General features: G+C 38.1%; 1 protein-coding gene across 1 annotated transcript in view; it reads left to right on the top strand.

Moving 5' to 3' along the window:
* NEK10 (NIMA related kinase 10) overlaps positions 1-23,738 on the top strand; it is a gene marked incomplete at its 3' end in the record, with an annotated part of 277,172 nt that overhangs the window by 164,203 nt on the left and 89,231 nt on the right. Inside the window, exons 27-29 of the mRNA XM_082664201.1 lie at positions 16,869-17,052; positions 17,147-17,233; positions 18,722-18,776. Of these exons, the coding sequence (XP_082520327.1) occupies positions 16,869-17,052; positions 17,147-17,233; positions 18,722-18,776 (326 nt within the window). The remainder of the gene's footprint in view (positions 1-16,868; positions 17,053-17,146; positions 17,234-18,721; positions 18,777-23,738) is intronic.

Genomic DNA, 23,738 nt, shown 5'->3' with positions numbered 1-23,738 from the left:
CCAGGTCCATCCATTTGGTTGCAAACAGCAAAATTTCATTCTTTTTTTATGGCTGAGTGGTATTCTACTGCATATATATGTACCACATCTTCTTTATAGTATTCTGCTTATGTTTTCTTCTAGGAGTTTTATTGATTCCAGTCTTACATTTAGGTCTTTAATCCATTTTGAAGTTATTTTCCTATATGCTGTGAGAAAATGTTTTAATTTCATTCTTTTACATGTAGCTGTCCAGTATTCCTAGCACCACTTATTGAAGAGACTGTCTTTTCCCCATTGTATATTCTTGACTTCTTTGTCATAGATTAATAGACCAGAAGTGCATGGGTTTATTCCAGGCTCTCTATTCTAACCCATTGATCTATGTATCCGTTTTTGTGCCAGTACCATACTGTATTGATGACTGTAGCTTTCTAATATAGTCTGAAGGGAGCATGATACCTCCAGCTCTGAGGCTTTTCTCAAGATTGCTTTGGCTATTTAAGATCTTTTGTGTTTCCATACACACTTTAGAATTCTTTTTCTACTTCTATGAAAAATACCACTGATATTTTGATAGGGATTGCATTGAATCTGTACATTGCCTTAGGTAGTATGATCATTTTTACAATGTTAATTCTTCCAATCCATGGACACAGTATCACTTGTCATCTTTTTTGTCCTCTTCAGTTTTTTTCTTCAGTGTCTTAGCGTTTTCCAATGCTTTAATGTCTTAAAGTTGTCCAGTTTTCCAACTCCAATTAAGGAGTTTTAACCTCCTTAATTAGGTATTTTTTTTTTTGATGAATGGTAAATGGGATTGTTTTCCTAACTTCTCTTTCTGATAGTTTGTTCTTAATTGTAGAAACGTAACAGATTTCTGTATATTAATTTTGTATCCTGAAACATTACTGAATTCATTGATGAGTTATAGTAGTTTTTGGTGCTGCCTTTAAGATTTTCTATGTTTAGAACCACGTCATCTGCAAATAGTGACAATTTTACTTCTTTCTTTTCAATTTGGATTCCATTTGCTTCTTTTTCTTGTCTGATTGCTATGGCTAGGACTTCCAATATTATGTTGAAAAAAAGTGGCAAGAATGGGCATCCTTGTCTTCTTCCTGATCTTAGAGGAAATGCTTTTAGCTCTTCACTTTTTAGTAGGCTGTTAGCTGTGGGTTTATCATATATGGGCTTTATTATGATGAGGTATGTTCCTTCTATACCCAGTTTGTGGAGAGTTTTTAATTGTAAGTGGATGTTGAATTTTGTCAAAACCTTTTTCTGCATCTATTAAGATGATCATATGATTTTTATTCTTCAATTTCTTTTTTTTTAAGTAGAGTTGATTTACAGTGTTGTGATAGTTTCTGGTGTACAGCAGGGTGATTCAGTTTTTGTATATATATGTTATTCTTTATCAGATTCTATTCCATTATAGGTTATTACAAGATATTGAATATAGTTCCCTGTTCCATAGAGTAGGTCCTGGTTGTTTTTCTACTTTATATATAATAGTGTGTATTTGTTAATCCCAAACTCCTAACTTATCACTCCTCCTTTCCCCTTTGGTAACCATAAGTTTGTTTTCTGTGTCTGTGAGTTAGTTTCTGTTTTGTAAATAAGTTCATTTGTGTCTTTTTTTTAGATTCCACATATAAGTGATATCATGTGATATTTGTCTTTCTCTGACTTCACTTAGTATGATAATCTATAGGCTCATTCACGTTGCTGCAAATTACATTATTTTATTCTTTTTTATGTCTGGGTAATATTTCATGGTATACATATATACCATATCTTCTTTGTCCATTCATCTAGTGATGGACATTTAGGTTGCTTCCATGTCTTGGCTATTGTAAATAGTGCTGCTATGAACATTGGGGTGCATGTATCTTTTCAAATTAGAGTTTTCTTCGGATATATGCCCAGGAGTGGGATTGCTGGATCATATGGCAACTCTATTTTTAGTATTTTGAGGAACATCCATACTATTCTCTATAGTAGCTGCACAAATTTACATTCCTACCAACAGTGTAGGAGAATTCCCTTTTCTCCACACCTTCTCCAGCACTTATTATTTATAGACTTTTTGATGATGACCATTCAGACTGGTGTGAAGTGATATCTCATTGTAGTTTTGATTTGCATTTCTCTAATAATTAGCAATATTGAACATCTTCTCATGTGCCTTTTGTCCATCTCTATGCCGTTTTTGGAGAAATGTCAATTTAGGTCTTCTGTCCTTTTTTGATTGGTTTTTTTGTTTTTTGGATATTGAGTTGTATGAGCTGTTTGTATATTTTGGAGATTATTCCCTTGTCAGTCGCATCACTTGCAAATATTTTCCCAGTCTGTAGGTTGTCTTATTGTTTTGTTTCCTTTGATTAGGTCTCATTTGTTTATTTTTGCTTTTATTTCTTTTGCCTTAGGAGACAGATCCAAAAAAATATTGCTACAATTTATGTCAAAGAGTATTCTGCCTATGTTCTCTTCTGGGAGTTTTATGGTGTCATGTCTTATAATTAATCCTTTAAGCCATTTTGAGTTTATTTTTGTGTATGGTTTGAGGATGTGTTCTAAGTTCATTTATTTACATGCAGCTATTCAGCTTTCCCACCACCACTTCATGAAGAGACTGTCTTTTCTCCATTGTATTTTCTTGCCTCCTTTGTCAAAGATTAATTGACCATAGGTGTGTGGGTTTATTTCTGAGCTCTCTCTTCTATTGCAGTGATCTATATGTCTCTTTTTGTGCCAATACCATGCAGTTTTGATTGCTGTAGCTTTGTAGCATTGTCTGAAGTCTGTGAGGTTATGCCTCTAGCTCTCTTCTTTTTTCCTCAGGATTACTTTGGCAATTCTGGGTCTTTTTGTGGTTCCACATAAATTTTAGGATTATTTGTTCTAGTTCATTGAAAGATGTCATGGGTAATTTGATAGAGATTGTATTAAACCTGTAGATTGCTTTGGATAGTATGGCCATTTTATTAATATTAATTCTTTCATTCCAGGATCATGGGATATCTTTCTATTTCTTCTAATCATCTTCAATTTCCTTTAAAAATATTTTATAGTTTTTGGGATATAAGTCTTTCACCTCCTTGGTCAGGTTTATGCCTAAGTACTATTTTGTTTGTTTGGTGCAATTTTAAAGGGGATTTTTTTTTAACTTTCTTCTTCTGATATTTCATTGTTAGTGAAAAGAAATGCAACCAATTTCTGTATGTTAATCTTGTATCCTGCTACCTTGCTGAACTCATTGATCAGTTCTAGTAATTTTTGTATGGAGTCTTTAGGGTTTTCTATATGTGTATATGCATCATATCATCTGCATATAATGACAATTTCACCTCTTCCCTTCCAATTTGGATACCTTTAATTTCCTTGTCTTGTCTGACTGCTGTGGCTCAGAAATTTGATACTATATTGAATAGAAATCATGAGAGTGGGTATCCTTGTCTTGTTCCTTGAATCTAGTGGGAAGGCTTTCAACTTTTCACCACTGAGTATTATGTTGGCTGTATTTTTGTCATAAATAGCTTTTATTATTCTGAATTATGCTCTATACCCACTTTGGTGAGAGTATTTTTTATGAAAGGATGTTGAATTTTATCAGATGCTTTTTCTGCATCTATTGAAATGATCATGTGGTTTTTGTCTTTTCTTCTGTTGATAATGGTGTATCACATTGATTGATTTACATATGTGGAACCATCCTTGTGACCCTGGGATGAATCCAGCTTGATCATAGTATATGAAAAAGGATTTTTATATGTTGTTGGATTTGGTTTACTAATATTTTGTTGAGGACTTTTGCATCTATATCCATCAAAGATATTGGCCTATAATTTTCTTTTTGGTAGTGTCTTTGGTTTTAGTGTCAGGGTTATGGTGGCTTCATAGAATGACTGCAGGAGTGTTCCCTTCTTTTCAGTCTTTTGGAAGAGGTTGAGAAGGATTGGTATATATTCTTCTTTGTATGTTTATAGAATTCCCCAGTGGAGCCATCTGGTCCTGGACTTTTGTTTGCAGGGAGGTTTGGGTTTTTTTAAATTATTATTACAGATTCTATTTCACTTCTAGTGATTGGTCTGTTCAATTATCTATTTCCTTTTGATTCAGTTTTGGCAGGCTGTATGTTTCTAGAAACTTTTCCATTTCTTCTAGGTTGTCCAATTTGTTAACATATAATTGTTCATAGTATTCTCTTTTATTTTTTGGGTATTTCTACAGTATTGGTTGTTATTTCTCTTCTTTCATTTTCTTATTTTCTTTCTTTGGGTCCTCTCTCTTTCCTTCTTGGTGAGTTCCTCACTTTGTTAATGTGGTGTTTCACAGTGATTGATTTGTGGATTTGAACCATTCTTGCATCCCTGAGATAAATCCCACTTGATGAAGATGTATGATCCTTTTAATGTATTGTTGAATATGGTTTACTAATATTTTCTTGAGAATTTTGCATTTATGTACATCAGTGATATTAGTCAGTAGTCTTTTTTATTATATCTTGGTCTGGCTTTGGTATAGTGTGATATTGGCCTTTTAGAATGTGTTCAGAAGTGTTTCTCTCTCTGAAACTTTTTGGAATAGTTTGTGAAGGATAGGTGCTAACTCTTTTCTAAATGTTTGGTAGAGTTAACCTGTGAAGGACCTGGTCCTGGACTTTAGTTTGTTGGATTTTTTATTACTATTTTAATTTCATTACTGGTAATTTGTCTGTTCATGTTTTCTATTTTTTCCGGGTTCAGTCTTGGGAGGTTCTACATTTCTTGGAATTTGTCCATTACTTCTTGTTTGTCCATTTTATTGGCATACAATCATTTATAGAACTCTCTTATGATTCTTTGTATTTCTGTGGTGTTTGTAACCTCTCATTTTTCATTTCTGATTATATTGATTTGAACCCTCTGTCTTTTTCTCATTTTTTTCATAGTGAATCTGGCTAAAGGTTTATCAATTTTGTTTATATTTTCAAGACAATTGCTCTTAGATTCACTGATCTTTTTTTTCTTGTATTGTCGTGGGGTGTTTTTTTTTTTTTTTTTTTGATCTTTATTTCATTTATTTCTCCTCTAATCTTTATGTTTTCTTTCCTTCTGCTAACTTTGGGTTTTCTTCATTCTTCTTTTTCAAATTCCGTTAGGTGTAAGGTTAAGTTGGGTTTTTTGTTGGTTTTTTTGGGGGAGGGTTTTTTGTTAGGTTTTGGTTTTGGGTGTTTTTTTTTTTCAATTTTTTCTTGTTTCCTAAGGTAGGCTTGTATTGCTATAAATTTCAATCTTTGAAATGCTTTTGCTGCATCCCATAGATTTTGGACTGTTGTGTTTCATTTTTGTTTGTCTACAAGTATTTTTTGATTTCCTCTTTGATTTCTTCAGTAATCCATTTGTTGTTTAGTAGCATATTTTTTAACCTTCATGTGTTTGTGTATTTTGCAGTTTTTTTCTTGTAGTTGATTCTAGTCTCATAACATTACGGTCAGAAAATACGCTTGATATGATTTCATTTTTCTTAAATTTACTGAGACTTATTTTGTCACCTAACATGTGATCTATCCTGGAGAATGTTCCATGAATACTTGAAAGGAATGTGTATTCTTCTGCTTTTCGATGGAGTGTTTTATGTATATCTATTAAGTCTATTTGGTCTAGTGTGTCATTTAAGACCAATGTTTCCTTATTGATTTTCTGTCTGGATGATCTCTCCATTGATGTAAGTTGAGTGTTAAAGTCCTCTGCTATTATTGTGCTACTGTCAATCTCTCTAATTATGTTTGTTAATATTTGCTCTATGTATTTAGGTATTTATGTTGGGTGCTTATATATTTTAAATTGTTATATCTTTTTCTTGGCCCTCGATCATTGTAAAATTCTTCAGTCTTTTTACAGTCTTTGTTTTAAAGGCTATTTTGTCTAATTATTGCTACTCCAGCTTTCTTTTAATTTACACTTGCATGGAATACCTTTTCCATCCCCTCACTTTCAGTCTGTGTGTGCCTTTTGATTTGAAATGAGTGTCTTGTAGGAAGCATATATGTGGATCTTGCTTTTTTACCCATTCAGCCACTCTGTGTCTTTTGATTAGAGCATTTAGTTCATGTACATTTAAAGTAATTATTGATAGGTATGTACTTATTGCCATTTTGTCAATTGTTTTGTGGTTGTTGTTGTAGTTATTTTTGTGTTCTTCTTTTGTTCTCTTCACCTGTGGCTTGAGGACTATCTTTAGTGTTATGTTGGGATTTTTTTCTTTTTTTTTGTGTGTCTATCATAGATTTTTGTTTTGTTATTACCATGAGGTTTATATATAGCTATATGCACATATATAAACACACAGATATACATTTTTAAATTTTAAGTTGCTGATCTCAATTTAAATTGCAGAAGGACTTCCGGGAAGATGGCAGAAGAGTAAGACGCGGAGATCACCTTCCTACCCACAGATACACCAGAAATACATCTACACGTGGAACAACTCCTACAGAACACCTACTGAACGCTTGCAGAAGACCTCAGACCTCCCAAAAGGCAAGAAATCCCCCACGTACCTGGGTAGGGCAAAAGAAAAAAGAATAAACAGAGACAAAAGGATAGGGATGCGACCTGCACCAGTGGGAGGGAGCTGTGAAGGAGGAAAGGTTTCCACACACTAGGAAGCCCCTTCGCAGGCAGAGACTGCGGGTGGCGGTTGGGGTGGGTTAGCAGCCGCAGAGGAGAGCACAGCAACAGGGGTGCAGAGGGCAAAGTGGAGATATTCCGGCACAGAGGAAGGGCCGACTGGTACTCACCAGTCCAAGAGGCTTCTCTGCTCCCCCAACGGGGTGGGCGGGGCTGGGAGCTGAGGCTCGGGCTTCGGTCGGAGTGCAGGGAGAGGACTGGGGTTGGTGGCGTGAACACAGCCTGCAGGGGGTTAGTGCGCCACAGCTAGCTGGGAGGGAGTCCAGGGAAAAGTCTGGACCTGCTGAAGAGGCAAGAGACATTTTCTTCCCTCTTTGTTTCCTGCTGTGTGAGGAGAGGGGATTAAGAGCACTGCTTAAAGGAGCTCCAGAGACGGGTGTGAGCCGCAGCTAAAAGTGCAGACCCCAGAGACAGACATGAGATGCTAAGGCTGCTGCTGCCGCCACCAAGAAGCCTGTGTGCGAGCACAGGTCACTATCCACACCCCCTTCCGGGGAGCCTGTGCAGCCCACCACTGCCAGCGTCCCGTGATCCAGGGACAACTCCCCCGGGAGAACGCACAGCGCGCCTCAGGCTGGTGCAACATCACGCTGGCCTCTGCTGCTGCAGGCTCGCCCTGCACTCCATGACCCTCCCTCCCCCCGGCCTGAGTGAGCCAGAGCCCCCGAATCAACGGCTCCTTTAACCCCGTCCTGTCTGAGCAAAGAACAGACGCCCTCCGGCGACCTACACGCAGAGGTGGGGCCAAATCCAAAGCTGAGCCCCCAGGAGCTGTGAGAACAAAGAAGAGAAAGGGAAATCTCTCCCAGCAGCCTCAGCAGCAGCGGATTAAAGCTCCACAATCAACTTAATGTACCCTGCATCTGTGGAATACATTAATAGACAACGAATCAATCCAAATTAAGGAGGTGGACTTTGAGGGCAAGATTTATTATTTTTCCATCTTTTCCTCATTTTGTGAGTGTGTATGTCTATGCTTCTGTGTGAGATTTTGTCTGTATAGCTTTGCTTCCACCATTTGTCCGAGGGTTCTATCCACCCGTTTTTTTTTTTAGTTTTTTTCTTAAAAATTATTTTTTATTTTAATAACTTTATTTTACTTTATCTCCAATTCTTCTTACCTTCCTTCCCTCCTTTAGACAACAATTATCCCAAATTGAAGTAGTGGACTTTGAGAGCAATATTTATGATTTTTTTCCCCTTTTCCTCTTTTTCTGAATGTATATGTGTATGCTTCTGCGTGACATTTTTTCTGTATAGCTTTGCTTCCACCATTTGTCCCAGGGTTCTATCTATCCATTTTTTGGGTTTTTTTCCTCTAAATAATTTTTTTTATTTTAATAACTTTATATATTTTAATCTTACTTTATTTTATTTTACTTTATATGCTTTATTTCTTTTTTTCCTTCCTTCCCTCCTTTCTTCCTTCCTTCTTCTCTCCCTCCCTCCCTCCCTGACCCTTTTCTTTCTTTCTTCCTTTCTTTCTTTCTTTCTTTCTTTCTTTCTTTCTTTCTTTCTTTCTTTCTACTTCTACTAATTCTTTCTTTCTAATTTTTCTCCCTTTTCTTCTGAGCCGTGTGGATGAAAGGCTCTTGGTGCTGCAGCCAGGAGTTACTGCTGTTCCTCTGAGGTGGGAGAGCCAACTTCAGGACACTGGTCCACAAGAGACTTCCCAGCTGCACATAATATCAAATGGCAAAAATCTCCCAGAGATCTCCATCTCAACACCAGCACCCAGCTTCACTCAACGACCAGCAAGCTACTGTGCTGGACACCCTATGCCCAACAAATAGCAAGACAGGTGCACAACCCCACCCATTAGCAGAGAGGCTGCCCAAAATCATAATAAGTCCACAGACACTCCAAAACACACCACTGGACGTGGACCTGCTCACCAGAAAGAGAAGATCCAGCCTCATCCACCAGAACACAGGCACTAGTCCCCTCCACCAGGAAGCCTACACAACCCACTGAACCAACCTTAGCCACTGGGGACAGACACCAAAAACAATGGGAACTACGAACCTGCAGCCTGCAAAAAGGAGACCCCAAACACAGTAAGATAAGCAAAATTAGAAGACAGAAAAACAACAGCAGATGAAGAAACAAGATAAAAACCCACCAGACCTAACAAATGAAGAGGAAATAGGCAGCCTACCTGAAAAAGAATTCAGAATAATGATAATAAAGATGATCCAAAATCTTGGAAATAGAATAGACAAAATGCAAGAAACATTTAACAAGGACCTAGAAGAACTAAAGATGAAACAAGCAATGATGAGCAACACAATAAATGAAATGAAAAATACTCTACATGGTATCAATAGCAGAATAACTGACTCGGAAGAATGGATAAGTGACGTGGAAGATAAAATAGTGGAAATAACTACTGCAGAGCAGAATAAAGAAAAAAAGAATGAAAAGAACTGAGGACAGACTAAGAGACCTCTGGGACAACATTAAATGCACCAACATTCATATTATAGGGGTTCCAGAAGATGAAGAGAAAAAGAAAGGGACTGAGAAAATATTTGAAGAGATTATAGTTGAAAAGTTCCCTAATATGGGAAAGGAAATAGTTAATCAAGTCCAGGAAGCACAGAGAGTCCCATACAGGATAAATCCAAGGAGAAACATGCCAAGACACATTAATCAAACTGTCAAAAATAAAATACAAAGAAAACATATTAAAAGCAGCAAGGGAAAAACAACAAATAACACACAGGGGAATCCCCATAAGGTTAACAGCTGATCTTTCAGCAGAAACTCTGCAAGCCAGAAGGGACTGGCAGGACATATTGAAAGTGTTGAAGGAGAAAAACCTGCAACCAAGATTACTCTACCCAGCAAGGAACTCATTCAGATTTGATGAAGAAATTCAAAGCTTTACAGACAAGCAAAAGCTGAGAGAGTTCAGCACCACCAAACCAGCTCTACAACAACTGCTAAAGGAACTTCTCTAGGCAAGAAACACAACAGAAAGAAAAGACCTGCAATAACGAACCCAAAACAATTAAGAAAATGGGAATAGGAACATATATATTGATAATTACCTTAAATGTAAATGGACTAAATGCTCCCACCAAAAGATATAGATTGGCTGAATGGATACAAAAACAAGACCCATATATATGCTGTCTAAAAGAGAACCACTTCAGACCTAGAAACACATACAGACTGAAAGTAAGGGGATGGAAAAAGGTATTCCATGCAAATGGAAATCAAAAGAAAGCTGGAGTAGCAGTTTTCATATCAGACAAAATAAACTTTAAAATAAAGACTATAAGAAGAGAAAAAGAAGGACACTACATAATGGTCAAGGGATCGATCCAAGATGAAGATATAACAATTGTAAATATTTATGCACGCAACATAGGAGCACCTCAATACATAAGGCAAATACTAACAGCCATAAAAGGGGAAATCGACAGTAACACATTCATAGTAGGGGACTTTAACACCCCACTTTCACCCATGGACAGATCATCCAAAATGAAAATAAATAAGGAAACACAAGCTTTAAATGATACATTAGACAAGATGGACTTAATTGATATTTATAGGAAATTCCATCCAAGAACAACAGAATACACATTTTTCTCTAGTGCTCATAGAACATTCTCCAGGATAGATCATATCTTGGGTCACAACTCAACCCTTGGTAAATTTAAGAAAATTGAAATTGTATCAAGTATCTTTTCTGACCACAACGCTATGAGACTAGATATCAATTACAGGGAAAGATCTGTACAAAATACAAACACATGGAGGCTAAACAATACACTACTTAATAACGAAGTGATCACTGAAGAAATCAAAGAGGAAATCAAAAAATACCTAGAAACAAATGGCAATGGAGACACGACGACCCAAAATCTATGGGATGCAGCAAAAGCAGTTCTAAGAGGGAAGTTTACAGCAATACAATCCTACCTTAAGAAACAGGAAGCATCTCGAGTAAATAACCTAACCTTGCACCACAAGCAGTTAGAGAAAGAAGAACAAAAAAACCCCAACGTTTGCAGAAGGAAAGAAACCATAAAAATTAGATCAGAAATAAATGAAAACGAAATGAAGGAAACGATAGCAAAGATAAATAAAACTAAAAGCTGGTTCTTTGAGAAGATAAACACAATTGATAAACCATTAGCCAGTCTCATCAAGAAAAAACCAGAGAAAACTCAAATCAATAGAATTAGAAATGAAAAAGGAGAAGTAACAAATGACACTGCACAAATACAAAAGATGATAAGAGATTACTACAAGCAACTCTATGCCAATAAAATGGACAACCTGGAAGAAATGGACAAATTCTTAGAAATGCACAACATGCCAAGACTGAATCAGGAAGAAATAGAAAATATGAACAGACCAATCACAAGCACTGAAATTGAAACTGTGATTAAAAATCTTCCAACAAACAAAAGCCCGGGACCAGATGGCTTCACAGGCGAATTCTATCAGACATTTAGAGAAGAGGTAACACCTATCCTTCTCAAACTCTTCCAAAATATAGCAGAGGGAGGAACACTCCCAAACTCATTCTACAAGGCCACCATCATCCTGATACCAAAACCAGAAAAGGATGTCACAAAGAAAGAAAACTACAGGCCAATATCACTGATGAACATAGATGTAAAAATGCTCAACAAAATGCTAGCAAACAGAATCCAACAGCACATTAAACGGATCATACACCATGATCAAGTGGGGTTTATTCCAGGAATGCAACTATTCTTCAATATATGCAAATCAATCAACGTGATACACCATATTAACAAATTGAAGGAGAAAAACCATATGATCATCTCAATAGATGCAGAGAAAGCTTTGGACAAAATTCAACAGGCATTTATGATAAAAACCCTGTATAAAGTAAACATAGAGGGAACTTTCCTCAACATAATAAAGGCCATATATGAGAAACCCACTGCCAACATCATCCTCAATGGTGAAGAAATGAAAGTATTTCCACTAAGATCAGGAAAAAGACAAGGTTGCCCACTCTTACCACTCTTATTCAACATAGTTTTTGAAGTTTTAGCCACAGCAATCAGAGAAGAAAAGGAAATAAAAGGAATCCAAATCAGAAAAGAAGAAGTAAAGCTGTCACTATTTGCAGATGACATGATACTATACATAGAGAACCCTAAAGATGCTAAAAGAAAACTACTAGAGCTAATCAATGAATTTGGTAAAGTAGCAGGATAAAAAATTAATGCACAGAAATCTCTGGCATTCCTCTACACTAATGATGAAAAATCTGAAAGTGAAATCAAGAAAACACTCTCATTTACCATTGCAACAAAAAGAATAAAATATCTAGGAATAAACCTACCTAATGAGACAAAAGACCTGTATGCAGAAAATTATAAGACACTGATGAAGGAAATTAAATATGATACAAATAGATGGAGAGATATACCATGTTCTTGGATTGGAAAAATCAACATTGTGAAAATGACTATACTACCCAAAGCAATCTACAGATTCAATGCAATCCCTATCAAACTCCCACTGGCATTTTTCACAGAACTAGAACAAAAAATTTCACAATTTGTATGGAAACACAAAAGACCCCGAATAGCCAAAGCCATCTTGCGAAAGAAAAGTGGAGCTGGAGGAATCAGGCTCCCTGCCTTCAGACTATACTACAAAGCTACAGTAATCAAGACAGTATGGTACTGGCACAAAAACAGAAATATAGATCAATGGAACAGGATAGAAAACCCAGAGATAAACCCTCACACGTATGGTCACCTTGTCTTTGATAAAGGAGGCAGGAATGTACAGTGGAGAAAGGACAGCCTCTTCAGTAAGTGGTGCTGGGAAAACTGGACAGCTACATGTAAAAGTATGAGATTAGATCACTCCCTAGCACCATACACAAAAATTAGCTCAAGATGGATTAAAGACCTAAATGTAAGGTCAGAAACTATCAAACTCTTAGAGGAAAACATAGCAGGACACTCTATGACATAAATCACAGCAACGTCCTTTGACCCACCTCCTAGAGAAATGGAAATAAAAACAAAAATAAACAAATGGGACCTAATGAAGCTTCAAAGCTTTTGCACAGCAAAGGATACCATAAACAAGACCAAAAGACAACCCTCAGAATGGGAGAAAATATTTGCAAATGAAGCAACTGACAAAGTATTAATCTCCAAAATTTATAAGCAGCTCATGCAGCTTAATAACAAAAAAACAAACAACCCAATCCAAAAATGGGCAGAAGACCTAAATAGACATTTCTCCAAAGAAGATATACAGACTGCCAACAAACACATGAAAGAATGCTCAACATCACTCATCATGAGAGAAATGCAAATCAAAACTACAATGAGATATCATCTCACACCAGTCAGAATGGCCATCATCAAAAAATCTACAAATAATAAATGCTGGAGAGGGAGTGGAGAAAAGGGAACCCTCTTGCACTGTTGGTGGGAATGTCAATTGATACAGCCACTGTGGAGAACAGTATGGAGGTTCCTTAAAAAACTACAAATAGAACTACCGTATGACCCAGCAATCCCACTACTGGGCATATACCCTGAGAAAACCATAATTCACAAAGAGTCATGTACCAAAATGTTCATTGCAGATCTATTTACAATAACCCAGAGTTGGAAACAACCTAAGTGTCCATCATCAGATGAATGGATAAAGAAGATGTGGCACATATATACAATGGAATATTACTCAGCCATAAAAAGAAACAAAATTGAGCCACTTGTAATGAGGTGGATAGACCTAGAGTCTGTCATACAGAGTGAAGTAAGTCAGAAAGAGAGAGACAAATACCGTATGCTAACACATATATATGGAATTTAAGAAAAAAATGTCATGAAGAACCTAGGGGTAAGACAGGAATAAAGACACAGACCTACTAGAGAATGGACTTGAGGATATGGGGAGGGGGAAGTGTAAGCTGTGACAAAGCAAGAGAGAGGCATGGACATATATACACTACCAAACGTAAGGTAGATAGCTAGTGGGAAGCAGCCGCATAGCACAGGGAGATCAGCTCGGTGCTTTGTGACCTCCTGGAGGGGGATAAGGGAGGGTGGGAGGGAGGGAGACGCAAGCGGCAAGAGATATAGGAACATATGTATATATATAACTGATTCATTTTGTTGTAAAGCAAAAACTAACACACCATTGTAAAGCAATTATACTCCAATAAAGATGTTAGAAAAAGGAAAAAATAAATAATAAATTGCATTTTAACAATCCTGCAATCTAAGTTCTCTCCCATCATGATTTCTGTTTTTGACATCATATTTTACATCGTTTTTGTTTTGTGTACCCCTTAATTACTTGTTGCTGACTAAATGCTTTTACTGCTTTTGTCTTTTAACCTTCCTACTATCTTCGTACATGTATATTTACCTTTACCAGTGAGACTTTTCCTTTCGTAATTTTTCTGTTTTTAGTTGGGCCTTTTTCACTTGGAGAAGTACCTTTAACATTTCTTGTAAAGCTGGTTTGGTGGTGCTGAACTCTTTGAGCTTTTGCTTGTCTGTAAAACTCTTCATCTCCATCAAATCTGAATGAGAGCCTTGCCAAGTAGAATATTCTTGGTTGTAAGTTTTTCCCTTTCATTATTTTAACTATATCATGCCACTCCCTTCTGGCCTGCAGTTTCTGCTGAAAAGTCAACTGATAGTTTTATGAGAGTTCCATTGTATGTAACTTCTTGCTATTTTTTTTGCTGCTTTTAATATTCTTTCTTTATCTCTAATTTTTGCCATTTTAATTACAATTGACTTGTTGTGGTCCTCTTTGGGGTGATCCTGTTTGGGACTCTCTGTGCTTCCTGAACCTGGATACCTATTTCCTTTCCCAGGTTCAGGGAGTTCTTCAAATATATTCTCTGCCTCTTTCTCTCTCTTCTTCTTCTGGTACCCCTATACCCTATAATGTGAATGTTAGCATGTTTGACATTGTCTCAAATGTCTCATAACCTATCCTCATTCCTCTTTTTCTTTTTTCTCTCCAGCTTCAGTGATTTCCACTACTCTGTCTTCCAGCTCACTGATCTCTTCCTCTGTATCATCCAATCTACTGTTGATTCCTTTTAGTGTTTTCTTCATGTCAGTTATTGTATTCTTCATCTCTGTTTGGTTCTTCTTTATATTTTCTAACTCTTTGTTAAAACTTCTGACTTCTCACTCTGTTCGTCCAATCTTTTCCTCACTTCTTTGATCATCTTTATCATCAATCATTACCTTGAACTCTTTATTGGGTAGATTGCCTCTCTCTACTTCACTTAGTTCTTCTTCTGGGGTTTTATCATGTTTCTTCTTTGGGAACATATTCCTCTGTCACCTCATTTTGTCTAGTTTTCTGTTTTTATTTCTGTGTATTTGGTAGGTTTCTTAAATTTCCTGACTTTAGAGAAGTAGTCTTTTGTAGGAAACATCCTATGCATCCTGTCAGTACACTCCCCTCTGTCAGCAGAGCTATGTGCTCTAGGGTTGCCCCCTATGTGGGCTGCATGGGTCTTCTTTTGTGGCAGGTTGACCACTGTGAGTGCTCTGGTAGGTGTGGCTGGCCCCTGGTCTAGTTGGTTGCCTGTCAGCTGCTGGTTGTTGGGGCCGGGTCATGACACAGCTGACTGCTGAGCCACTGGTGGTGACATAGCTAATGATGGCCCACTGGTGGTGGAGCTGTGGGTCCTGGGGTGGGTGTTGTGGAGCCTGTGTTCCCATGTCTAGTGTTGGCCTGCTTTGGGGCTGATTTCTGACACAGCTGGCTGTGGGTTCTGAGGTTTCTCAAAGCTGTTGCTGGTCCACTGGTGAGTGGGGCTGGATTCCAGGGTAGCTGGCTTAGGGGCTGAAGATTTATCAGAACTGGTTTTGGTCTATTGGTGGGCAGGGCCCAGGTCCAGGAAGTCCTAGGGCTGATGTAGGCTTGCTGATGGGTTGGCTGGCTCCTGACAAGGCAGGCTGAAAGTTTGCAGTGGTCATGGTACTGGTATCTGCCCACTAGTTTGTGGGACCAGATCACAGGGTAACTAGCTGGAAGACCTGAGGGTCCCTGGTCTAGTGCTTGTGCATTGGTGTATGGGGCTGGTTTCTGGGCCCTCTGGTGGACAGGGTCTTTTTCCATGGCAGCTGTGGGCTCAGGGGGTCTTATGGAAACTGGTCTGCTGATGAGTGGAGCTATATCTTCTCCTGACTATCTGCTTGATCTGAGGCTTCCCAGCACTTGCTCCTACAGGCTGGTGGGCAGGGCTGGGGACAGTCCTAGTGCTGATAAGCTGGAGGGAGGACTCCACAATGGCACTTGCAGCAACAGTGTCCACATGGTAGAACGAGCTCCCCAAAGTGGCCACCGTCAATGTCCATGTCCCCAGGGGAGCTCCACATGCCTCCTTCTCCTCTGGAAGACTCTCCAAGATCAGCAGGTGGGTATGACCCAGGCTCCTTTCAAGTAATTTCTTATTCCCTAGGTGCTGGAGTGTGTGAACTTTTGTGTGTGTCATATAATAGTGGAGTCTCTGTGTCCTCCTGTCTTCTGGCTCTCCTGAAAGTAAACCCAGCTGGCCTTCAAAAACAAATGTTCTGGGGTCTCGTCTTCCTGGTGCAGGACCCCTGGGATGGGGAGCCTGATGTGGGGCTCAGACCCATTTCTCTTTGGTGAGAACCTCTGCAATTGTAATTATCTTCCCGTTTGAGGGTCACCCACCCAGAGGTATGGGTCTTGACTTACCGTGTCCCTGTCCCTCCTACCTGTCTCGTTGTGGTTCCTTCTTTATATTTTTAGTTGTAGAAGATATTTTCTGTTAGATTCCAGTCTTTTTCTTCAATAGTTGCTCTGTAAATACTTGCTGTTTTGGTGTGTCCATAGGAGAAGGTGAGCTTAAGGTCTTTCTACTCCTCCATCTTGGCCACCTACCTCCAGAATTATTCTACATTTCTATTCCTTAGTGCTACATTTTCTTTTGTCAGATTGCACAGACCTTTGTTACTCAGCATCTTGCCACATCCATTCTTTTTTGTCCAGTGGTAGCTTGCAGACCCACTTTTTGTAGTTATGGACTGAATGAATTCTATAGCATATGTATAGGTGGAACTAAGGATGCCACTTCAGCACAAATATTTGTAATAATACTTTAGTCATTTTAATATATATTCTAATGAGTTTTAAGTCCTGCAGAAGAAAGGAAAGAAGTGGGTATTACCAACTGAATTTCTCTTTCAGGAATCCTTTGAGAAGGCAAGCTTGAGTAGAAGCAGCAGTGGAGCAGGAAGCCTGAAAAGTGAGCTTTCAGAAAGCACAGGCCTGCCGCCTGAGGGCTTCCAGGCCCCCTGTGATAAGGATGAAGACCGAGCCTGTGCTGGAATCTTGTCAGATGATAACTTCAACTTGGAAAATATTGAGAAAGGTATTTCTAGTGAAAGGGTTACAACAAGAATGAACTCTTGACTTCTTTCTGTTTCAAGGTTCATTTTCTCTTTATTTTTTTTATTAATGTGCAGATATATATTCAGAGTTCGATGATGAATTGGACACTTTGGATAACTCAAGCAACTCCAGTTCAAGCCCTTTGAAGGAATCTACATTCAGTAAGCTTTCTTTTTACCAGTTTGTGGGATTTCAGCAGGTAGAGGTCTGGGAATCATACTTGGGAGTCAAGTAGATGTCATCACACTTACATAAATGAGTAGTTTGTTTCTCAGGTGTAATGCTAATTAGGACAGGTGTGTTTGTCACTCTTACAGAGCCCAAAGGCCAACGGGCACTGTGGTTTTCCATTGCCTCCAGTCAAATGAACAGTTTCATTATTTCTTCCAGCAAATGCAGGTTCTAACTGGGGAGTGGAGATAACTTATTTGGAGACAGACTAAATAACCACAGGAGTAATGGAAGTGACCTTTCATGAGTCTGTTGATTAGAGGTCAGAAACCTGGAGAAGAAATTAGTCTTGGTGTAGACTAAGTTTTGTACAATTTTATTTACATTAATATAAAGGGATATATTTTCCTTAAAACACTAAAGTAAAATAAATGTTTTAATTGTTTAGAATTATAAAAAGAAGCTATGTAAATTCAGTAAATATGTTCATCTTTACTCTTAATTTGAAACAGTAAAAAAAAAATCAGACTGGGGTATGAGAAAGTAAAGATATATTTAGATAAAATTTAAAGAATCTTCCTCACAGAAAGATAGGATTCAATTCCCTGAACAAATCTGAAACTGAAATAAAAGATCAGTTAAAATAGAAAATGGAGAGAAAAAAATAACTCTTTAAAAAGAGTAAATTGATGGAATATTAAATAAGATAGGTAGAAATACTCTGAAATAAATTAAGTCTAAATAATCCCCTCTCATCAATGACTATACTGTGAAAATTTCATAATAAATGGTTTAAAATAGTGTCCCTAAGGATCAGAGTAGAACTCTAAGGATTTTGCTTCATTCTTTGTCCCTTTCGAAAATTAATTGGTCCATAAAAATGGAGAATAGATGTTCCAGATTTTCTGGGGCAACCCCAAATTCCAACACTCTGTTCTGTTTTCCCTATAAATTCCTGCCTGATAAATAAAATGTCTTGATTTGCAATTGGGAAAACATGAATATTATGCAGTAAAAATATTTGTGCATTTAAACATATGTAAGAAATTCTAGAAGCAATTAATTACTAACTGAGATGAATTTTTAGATGATGGGATATTATGTATCCCCAGTAACAAGGGTGGGGAGGGTCAGTGGGGAAGTGATAAAGGAAAGTTGGACCCTTACACTTTCATGTGGTTACTTCTAGCTTTCTTGGTAAGGGATTTAGGATGATTATGACACAGATATTTTATGAACTTTTTAGCTACTAACAATGGAGTTTCTTTGTTTAGCACCTTTTCTTTGAGAAAAGACCTTCAAACAAACCTGTCAAGTAAATAGTAATATGCAATATTATATTTTGCTGATGCTATAATAAATGAAGACAGTCTTTACAGTAGGTACAATTGGTTAGATTTTTTTTAAACAAACAAATGAGTGAATAAATAAAAGATCTGCCACAGGAAAATGTTGTTATTTTTATTTTATTGTTTCAGTGACTTTAAAGAGAAGTTTTAGTGCTTCAGGAGGAGAAAGACAATCCCAAAAAAGGTATGTAGACATTGAGCTCCTAGAAATATTTTTAGACTCTGCAGAGCTGAGCTTTTGGTGGCTAAATTGATGCCTGATAACAGAAGTTATGTGGGCATGTGGTACCAGAGGCTATTGGAGCCCACCCTTCCAGAACTGATTGTACTTTACCAAGGAGTGTACTGAGAAGAGCACTAAGCTTGGGCCTGGGTTTTAGTCTGGCTTTGTGATCCTCAGCCACTCAGTTAGTCTCTCTGAGCTCAAGGGTGGCCCAGGGAGGTAGGGCTTCATGAAATCATCTGGAGGTGTGGCTCCTTATACCTTGTTTTTCTACACCCCTGGGGTATAGGTCTTATGCTCATTGCAAACGTGGCAAATGTGGATCACATCACACCCACATCCAGCCAGCAGGAAGTGGGATGGGAAGTAGAGACATGCCCTTCATTTTATGGATATGACCCAGATGTTGTGTTCTTCCCTCCTGCTCACAGATCAGTGGCCACATCTAGCTGCAAGGGAGAATGAATATGTTTGGAGGATTCTGTTTTAAAAGAAGGAACTGTTATTTTGGAATGACTAGCAGTTTCTGCAATAGTTGTCTCTTGGGCTAAGAACTAAAATGAAACTCTTTGATTTGGCCTTTTGCAAATCCCTGGTAACCTTCATAAGAGCTGTTCAATGGCCTTGGGTGAGGCTGGTGGTGGGAAGCCTGATCATGGTGGTTTTAGAAGTTACAGAGGCAGAGATGGAGAGCAATTGAAGAAAGGAGTGGGCTGACAGTGAGCTGGTAGGGAATGTTTGATGGAAAAGGGCCTTCTAGGATCAGGATGACTGTGGGGTGTGTGGACTGAGAAAAAGCAGCTGATGGAGAGGAGAGATTGAAGATGGTTCCCAGTCTCAGAGCAGCTTGGAGCTAGAGAGCAGGCCTGAAGGGATAGCCATCAACTGTGTCTGAAGAAAGAGAGGCAAAGATAAAATTAAGCTAGAGAGGCAGAGGAGAGGGATATTAGGGAATATTATACTTGGTGTTTTTGATTTTGGACACACAAAGCATTGAGCGGTAGCTTGCAGTGAGCAGCGGCTGGAAGCAAGACCTTAGTTCCCTGACTGGGAATCGAACCCTAGTCACCTGGGTGGAAACCAGGAATCTTAACCGCTAGACCACAGGGACAGCAGCTAGAGTCTAAATCCCCAGTCCTTGTCTGCCTTGTAAGGAGGAATCTGACAAGGAGACAGTTGGTATAGAAGAAAGTAAAGTGTTTACTAGAAAAGCAGAGTAGATGCGGAAAGACACACTGGTGAACTCAGCAAGAGAGTTGCAGAAGTCCCGCCTTTGGGAAGTTTAAATCCTTTATAAGGGGGCAGTCTTCTGGGCCTTTGTCTTCTTGGCCAATCGACTTGCTTTGACCCCATGGCTAATTTATCTCAGGACCCTCCCCTCCGTATGCACACACACCTCAGTCAAGATGGATTGCATCACAAGGGTGTCTGGGAGGGAAAACAGCAAGACATTATGGTCTGGCCTCCCCTGCCTTTTTGACCCCATGGAGCCTTCCTGCATACCTGTAGTGCTTTCCTTCTTCCAAGGATGGGAAATGTGTGACTTCTTGATCTTCTAACAGAGTTTAGCCCCTCTTTCTTCCTGCCATAAAATTGTCCAATGTCTAGTTATTTACCCTATTCCTGTTGTTGTTCCGTTTTTTTTTTTTTTACCTTTATTGGAGTATAACTGCTTTACAATGGTGTGTTAGTTTCTGCTTTATAACAAAGTGAATCAGTTATACATATACATATGTTCCCAGATCTCCTCCCTCCTGCATCTCCCTCCCTATCCCACCCCTCCAGGTGGTCAAAAAGCACCGAGCTGATATCCCTGTGCTATGCAGCTGCCTCCCACTAGCTATCTTACGCTTGGTAGTGTATATATGTCCATGCCACTCTAACGCCTCATCACAGCTTACCCTTCCAGCTCCCCAAACCCTCAAGTCCATTCTCTAGTAGGTCTGTGTCTTTATTCCCGTCTTACCCCTAGGTTCTTCATGAAATTTTTTTTCTTAAATTTAATATATATGTGTTAGCATACGTTACCTTTCTCTCTCTTTCTCACTTACTTCACTCTGTATGACAGACTCCAGGTCCATCCACCTCATTACAAATAGCTCAATTTCGTTTTGTTTTATGGCTGAGTAATAATCCATTGTATATATGTGCCACATCTTCTTTATCCATTCATCTGATGATGGACACTTAGGTTGTTTCCATCTCTGGGCTATTGTAAATAGAGCTGCAATGAACATTTTGGTACATGACTCCTTTTGAATTATGGTTTTCTCAGGGTATTGCTGGGTCATATAGTAGTTCTATTTGTAGTTCTTTAAGAAACCTCCATACTGTTCTCCATAGTGGCTGTTCCAATTCACATTCCCACCAGCAGTGTAAGAGTGTTCCCTTTTCTCCACACCCTCTCCAGCATTTATTATTTGTAGACTTTTTGATGATGGCCATTCTGACTGGTGTGAGATGATATCTCATTGTAGTTTTGATTTGCATTTCTCTAATGATTAATGATGTTGAGCATTCTTTCATGTGTTTGTTGGCAGTCTGTATATCTTCTTTGGAGAAATGTCTATTTAGGTCTTCTGCCCATTTTTGAATTGGGTTGTTTCTTTACTTGTTATTGAGCCGCATGAACTGCTTATAAATTTTAGAGATTAATCCTTTGTCAGTTGCTTCATAGGCAAATATTTTCTCCCATTCTGAGGGTTGTCTTTTGGTCTTGTTTATGGTATCCTTTGCTGTGCAAAAGCTTTGAAGCTTCATTAGGTCCCATTTGTTTATTTTTGTTTTTATTTCCATTTCTCTAGGAGGTGGGTCAAAAAGGACGTTGCTGTGATTTATGTCATAGAGTGTCCTGCCTATGTTTTCCTCTAAGAGTTTGATAGTTTCTGGCCTTACATTTAGGTCTTTAATCCATCTTGAGCTTATTTTTGTGTATGGTGTTAGGGAGTGATCTAATCTCATACTTTTATATGTAGCTGTCCAGTTTTCCCGGCACCACTTATTGAAGAGGCTGTCCTATCTCCACTGTACATACTCCCTCCTTTACCAAAGATAAGGTGATCATACATGCGTGGGTTTATCTCTGGGCTTTCTATCCTGTTCCATTGATCTATCTTTCTGTTTTTGTGCCAGTACCATACTGTCTTGATTACTGTAGCTTTGTAGTATAGTCTGAAGTCAGGGAACCAGATTCCTCCATCTCCATTTTTCGTTCTCAAGATTGCTTTGGCTACTCGGGGTCTTTTGTGTTTCCATACAAATTGTGAAATTTTTTGTTCTAGTTCTGTGAAAAATGCCAGTGGGAGTTTGATAGGGATTGCATTGAATCTGTAGATTGCTTTGGGTAGTAGAGTCATTTTCACAATGTTGATTCTTCCAATCCAAGAACATGGTATATCTCTCCATCTATTTGTATCATCTTTAATTTCTTTCATCAGTGTCTTATAATTTTCTGCATACAGGTCTTTTGTCTCCTTAGGTAGGTTTATTCCTAGATATTTTATTCTTTTTGTTGCAATGGTAAATGGGAGTGTTTTCTTGATTTATTTTTCATATTTTTTATCATTAGTGTAAAGGAATGCCAGAGATTTCTGTACATTAATTTTGTATCCTGCTACTTTACCAAATTCATTGTTTAGCTCTAGTAGTTTTCTGTTAGCACCTTTCGGATTCTCTATGTATAGTATCATGTCATCTGCAAATAGTGACAGCTTTACTTCTTCTTTTCTGATTTAGATTCCTTTTATTTCCTTTTCTTCTCTGATTGCTGTGGCTAAAACTTCCAAAACTATGTTGAATAAGAGTGGTGAGAGTGGGCAACCTTGTCTTGTTCCTGATCTTAGTGGAAATGCTTTCAGTTTTTCACCATTGAAGATGATGTTGGCTGTGGGTTTCTCATTAATGGCCTTTATTATGTTGAGGAAAGTTCCCGCTATGCCTACTTTCTGCAGGGTTTTTATCATAAATTCGTGTTGAATTTTGTCAAAAGCTTTCTCTGCATCTATTGAGATGATCATATGGTTTTTCTACTTCAATTTGTTAACATGGTGTATCACGTTGATTGATTTGCATATATTGAAGAATAGTTGCATTCCTGGAATAAACCCCACTTGATCATAGTGTATGATCCTTTTAATGAGTTGTTGGATTCTGTTTGCTAGTATTTTGTTGAGGATTTTTGCACCTATGTTCATCAGTGATATTGGCCTGTAGTTTTCCTTCTTTGTGACATCTTTGTCTGCTTTTGGTATCAGGGTGATGGTGGCCTTGTAGAATGAGTTTGGGAGTGTTCCTCCCTCTGCTATATTTTGAAAGAGTTTGAGGAAGATAGGTGTTAGCTCTTCTCTAAATGTTTGATAGAATTCGTCTGTGAAGCCATCTGATCCTGAGCTTTTGTTTGTTGGAAGATTTTTAATCACAGTTTCAATTTCAGTGCTTGTGGTTGTTCTGTTCATATTTTCTATTTCTTCCTGATTCAGTCTTGGCACATTGTGCATTTCTAAGAATTTGTCCATTTCTTCCAGGTTGTCCATTTTATTGGCATAGTGTTGCTTGCAGTAATCTCCCATTATCCTTTGTATTTCTGCAGTGTCAGTTGTTACTTATCCTTTTTCATTTCTAATTCTATTGATTTGAGTCTTCTCCCTTTTTTTCTTGATGAGTCTGGCTAATGGTTTATCAATTTTGTTTATCTTCTCAAAGAACCAGCTTTTAGTTTTATTGATATTTGCTATCATTTCCTTCATTTCTTTTTCATTTATTTCTGATCTGATCATTATGATTTCTTCTTTCTGCTAACTTTGGGGTTTTTTGTTCTTCTTCTCTAATTGCTTTAGCTGTAAGGTTGTGTTGTTTATTTGAGATGTTTCCTGTTTCTTAAAGTAGGATTTTATTGCTATAAACTTCCCTCTTAGAACTGCTTTT

This window comes from Grampus griseus (assembly GCF_964374135.1).
Source record: "Grampus griseus genome assembly, chromosome: 10".
Lineage (NCBI taxonomy): Eukaryota > Metazoa > Chordata > Mammalia > Artiodactyla > Delphinidae > Grampus > Grampus griseus.
The sequence above is the reverse complement of the archived record's forward strand: the minus strand, read 5'-3'. Positions and strand labels throughout refer to the sequence as shown.